At 58.6% G+C, this 4,242-nt stretch overlaps 1 protein-coding gene across 4 annotated transcripts in view; it reads right to left on the bottom strand.

Moving 5' to 3' along the window:
* RUBCN (RUN and cysteine rich domain containing beclin 1 interacting protein) overlaps window positions 1-4,242 on the bottom strand; it is a 62,665-nt gene that overhangs the window by 13,326 nt on the left and 45,097 nt on the right. For all 4 annotated transcript variants that reach the window (XM_019503442.1, XM_019503444.1, XM_019503443.1 and 1 more), the window contains 3 exons: window positions 3,651-3,783; window positions 1,297-1,442; window positions 785-849 (listed from right to left, as the gene is read on the bottom strand). In XM_019503442.1, the coding sequence (XP_019358987.1) occupies window positions 785-849; window positions 1,297-1,442; window positions 3,651-3,783 (344 nt within the window). The remainder of the gene's footprint in view (window positions 1-784; window positions 850-1,296; window positions 1,443-3,650; window positions 3,784-4,242) is intronic.

Here is a 4,242-nt window from a genome sequence, read left to right as displayed (position 1 = left end):
AAAGGATCAGCTGCAGTGGGACCCAGCTCAGGACAGAGCCTGAGGCTGCCTTTAATCCTGATCATCCTGAGCAGAGCTTGCAAGGAGAGAACCACTTGGTCCCCGCAGAGAGAGGCCTGCCACAGCCCCACACAAAAGCATGGAGCACAGCAGTCTCCTGCCATCTGTTTTCACCCCTGGAGGCCAGGACTTGCCTATGCCTGGAGCACCTGCAGCTTCCCACCCTATCCCTACAGCTGGGAGAAGCAAAGGGTTCCAGTCCTCTGTGAGCCACATGCCCAGCATCAATGCACCTGCCTGCCTGGGGCCCTTCCCATCCCGCCAGAAATCCTGCAGATCCTGGAAAGCGACTGATACCCAAGAACCATCACCTGAATCCAAGGACACAGCCATGCTGGTTCCACGGCTGAACATTGTGGGGTCCAGAGAGCTGGGGGCAAACTGCAGTGAGCAAAGGCTCTTCTCCCCAACCCACACATAACAACTGGACTTTAGGCTTTGCTTCTGAGCCCCAGGGCTGAAATGCATCCAGAGCCGTTCCTGTCTGCAACGCCCCCCTGCCCACTACTGCCACGGGGGGGACTCTTCCTTAGGCACCAGCTGGGGCACAGCCAGGCAGGGACCCAAGAAATGTGCCCCTGAGCAAAGTGACAGCAGCTTCCTAATTCCCCTCTGAACACTGCCATGGACCTCAGCCTCCCTGCATCCTCCACTGCACTGCCACCTCCCCCCACAGCAGCCCTTCCTGTCTCCCTCCGGGAGAGGACAAGGCTGCGGCACTCACCGGGGTCTGTCCGGATGCCGCAGCCAGCGCACCGGTAATTCTGCTTCGCCACGGCCACCTTCCTCCTGCAGAGACAAGGAGTGTGGTGAGACCGGTGCCATCGAGGGCCTCACATCTGTGCAGCCCAGTCTGTGCTCATGGAGCCTGTACAGCCCAGTCCCCCCTCCTACTGGTCCCGTGGCATTGAACGCACTGCCGGACTGGCATGGACAGGTGGCAAAGGGAAGGCACCACATCGAAAGCAAGCCAGCCGGGCAGAGAAGTTAGAGCTAAGGCCAAGGTGGGGCAGGGAATGGAGGGGAGCAAATCGCAATCTGGGGCCAGTATCAGAGCCCTGCAGTGAGACAAAGGTGTCCTCTCCTGGAGCAGAAACCTCCAGAGGGATGAAGGAGGCAGAGTCCAGAAGGTCTGAAGCAGGAGCTGGGAGCACTGTGGACCCATCTGGGCAGTGAGGGGCCCCCCAAGCAGTGGGAAAGGGCAGACAAAGGGCTGGTCCCAGCATAGGTCCTTACGTTGGGGCAGGGTGGACGTTGAAGATGATTTGGGGCCGGGGAGGTGCCCACTCCAGGTTCCCACGGACCCGAATTCGCAGCTTGTAGATGTCAGCGTGCTCTCCATCATCGGGAGAGATGGGCAGTGAGTCCGGGATGGGCAGGAGCTGGAGGAGAGACAGAGGGGAGACCATCAGACACCACTTTGCCCCAGCCCCGGGTGTCTCCCGAGCTTGCATCTCTGCCTGCATCAAGAGGGGCAGGGTCTGGAAGCCAAGCAGATCCCAGCACACCTGAAGGCCTGCAAGTCACTTCCAGAGGGTCCCAGCTTGGTCTGCCCCAGACACTTTGCTCAGCAGGACCAGGGTGTAGGGGAGTCCACACTGCTGGCTCCCTGGAGGTGGCAGAGCAGAGCTCCTTCACCTGTTGGCTCAGTGAACCACAGGCAGCTTCTGCCACCCACCAACAGCCACCCAGGCCTGTCCACAGATGCTGCCTGCTGCTGACCTCACTAGCCTGGTGCCTCCAGGCTGCACTGATACAGCTGCTGAAGAGGGGCTACCAGCCTGTGCCTGGGTGGAGACACCAGGACAGGACACAGGAGGAGGGATGGCCTGGCTCAGCACACTGGACATTGTCTGGGCCTTGTGGGACCAAGCGCAGCTCAGCACTATGCAGGCTGCCTCAGCCTCTCACCAGGGCTGTGGTCCCCGTCAGCAGCTGGATGACCCCATCAGCCAGCCTGGAGCAGAGCTGCTGGGGCTCTGCCCTGCTCTGGCCCATGCAGCTGTAACTCAGACCACGGCTCCCAAGTTGCACGTGGCTCTTGGCTGTGTCTCCTTGCTGGAGACATTATCAGACAGGGTATGTTTCCTTCAGCATATGCACTGGGTGGGCCATCCCAATAATCACAAATCATTTAATATGCATGTTCCAGCACCCAGTGCATGAATAATGGGTGGCTGCCCCTTCATGGTAGTTTAAAACCAGGATATCACCCTCCGGCACATGTGGTGATGAGGAGCTCTGGTTAACCCTGGCAACTGCAGAGCTGAGCTGGGCTGAGCTGAGCCCCCATGCTGCTGGGGTCTACTGCAGCTCTCCTCCATCCTACCAATCTCAGGAGCACCCTCACCAGCATCGGTTTGTCTCTCCCAAGACCCCTCTTTGGGGAAGAGTGTGTGCCTGGAGCTTTGCAGTCTCTGAATGTGCATTCCCAGCAGCTCTGTTGCATCTCAGCCCCCAGGCCAAGAGGGTTAAATGCCAGAGCCTTCAAACAGGGCAGGGGAAACAGCACATGGCACAGGGATGCCCCAGGGTTAGAAGACACCAGGCAGGTGGTGGTAAAACCCACTGACCTCCCGGGGGCTGGCTCATGCTAGGAGGTTGGGCCCGTGGCTGCAGGCAATTTGTTTTACATGTTAGTAGGAAAACATCAAGTCCACAATGCACTGCTGTCCTGAGAAGCCCTGCCGGAGCATGCACTTGGCACGGGCCTTCAGGCATCGGGAACAAGTCGAGGCCTGGACTCATCACACCCATCCTGCTGAGAGCCACGCTGCTGCACCGTGGAGCCAGGAGCCTCCCCCTGTATACAGTGCTTCACAGGATTGGAAGGCAGCTGCAGTGCCACCCTTCAGACAGGCCCAGCAGTCCCTGCGAGACAGCGTAACAGGCTGGGACTGGGGCACCAGGAGCTGCAGGTTGGGACTGAGGGTCAGAGACAAAATTTATGACAAGAGGGGGCTGGGACCAAGGGGGGCTCCAGCAGAGCTGGGGTGGGTACAGCTATGGGGCAGGATGGAGGGGCTGTGCAGAGCAGCTGGCATCCCACCAGCCCATGCTGGCGTCCCAGCCACCCCCACTACCACAGGGACTGCCCTAGCTGGCTGGAAAGTCCATGTCTTCTCGAGCAGGCGGCGTGGGCGGTTACTGCACACGGTGGCTCATGCCATGCACACACTGGGGCACACTCTACCCTCTACACATACAAGCAGCAGCTTTTTGGAAAGCTGCCTTCGCTTATATTACCGGGGACGCCCAAGGAGCTTTTTCACAGCAAACAGCCTGTAAGGCCGGGGAGCTCGCACCATCTCCAGATGCCAATCCTTCATCCTGCCCCCAGCCCCATTAGTGTGCGAGGTCAACGGAGCCAACGCAGCTCCACGCACCTGCAAGGCAGTTCCAGAGCCAGCTGCACATAGGGTCCTACACCAGGTAGTGTCCCCAGGACAAACACAATGCCTTCCTCTCCCTCAAGGCAGCTTGATGACTCGAGCAGTGGGTTTCTCTGCCCTTCATGCCTTTCCCCCAACCACACACCCCCAGCACTCCCAGACAGCACATCAGCATCACCACCCAGCTGCCAGGCTCACCTTCTGAGGAGCATCGTGCTCCGGGACCAACCACTCAAGCTCGGATGCGGCTGGGAGCTGCATGCCTTCAAACTGCTTCAGCAGACCCATTGCCACCGCCTCAGCTGAGTTTGAATGCAGGAAGGTGTAGGACCTGGGCAGCGAGACAGGGTGGTCAGTGCCAGAGCTGACAGCAGCCTAACACCATGGTCCCTCCCTCCCTGCCTCAGCCCCTGGGCCTTGGTGCACCCACACCTTGAATACTGTGTGCAGTTCCACGTATCAAAAAGGATGTAGTAGAATTAGAAAAAGGTCCAAAGAAGGGAAACCAAAATGATCAGGGGGCTGAAGCAGTTGCCAGACCAGGGGAGAATGAAAAGGCTAGGACTAGTTGGGAAAAGAGAAGGCTGAGGGTAGATAGGACAGAGGTCTATAAAGCCATGAAGGGTGTGGACCAAGGGAACTGGGAACTGCTGTTCACCGAGTCCCAGGACACTAGAACTAGGGGCACCCCCTGAAACGAGTAGATTTAAAACTAACAAGAGAAAGTACTTTTTTTTATGCAAGGGGTAGTCAACTTGTGGAGTTCATTGCTGCAGGAGGGGGTGGAGGC

The sequence above is a fragment of the Gavialis gangeticus genome, unplaced genomic scaffold (assembly GCF_001723915.1).
Source record: "Gavialis gangeticus isolate Ggan-Ray unplaced genomic scaffold, GavGan_comp1, whole genome shotgun sequence".
In the NCBI taxonomy this organism is placed as follows: Eukaryota; Metazoa; Chordata; order Crocodylia; family Gavialidae; genus Gavialis; species Gavialis gangeticus.
The sequence above is the reverse complement of the archived record's forward strand: the minus strand, read 5'-3'. Positions and strand labels throughout refer to the sequence as shown.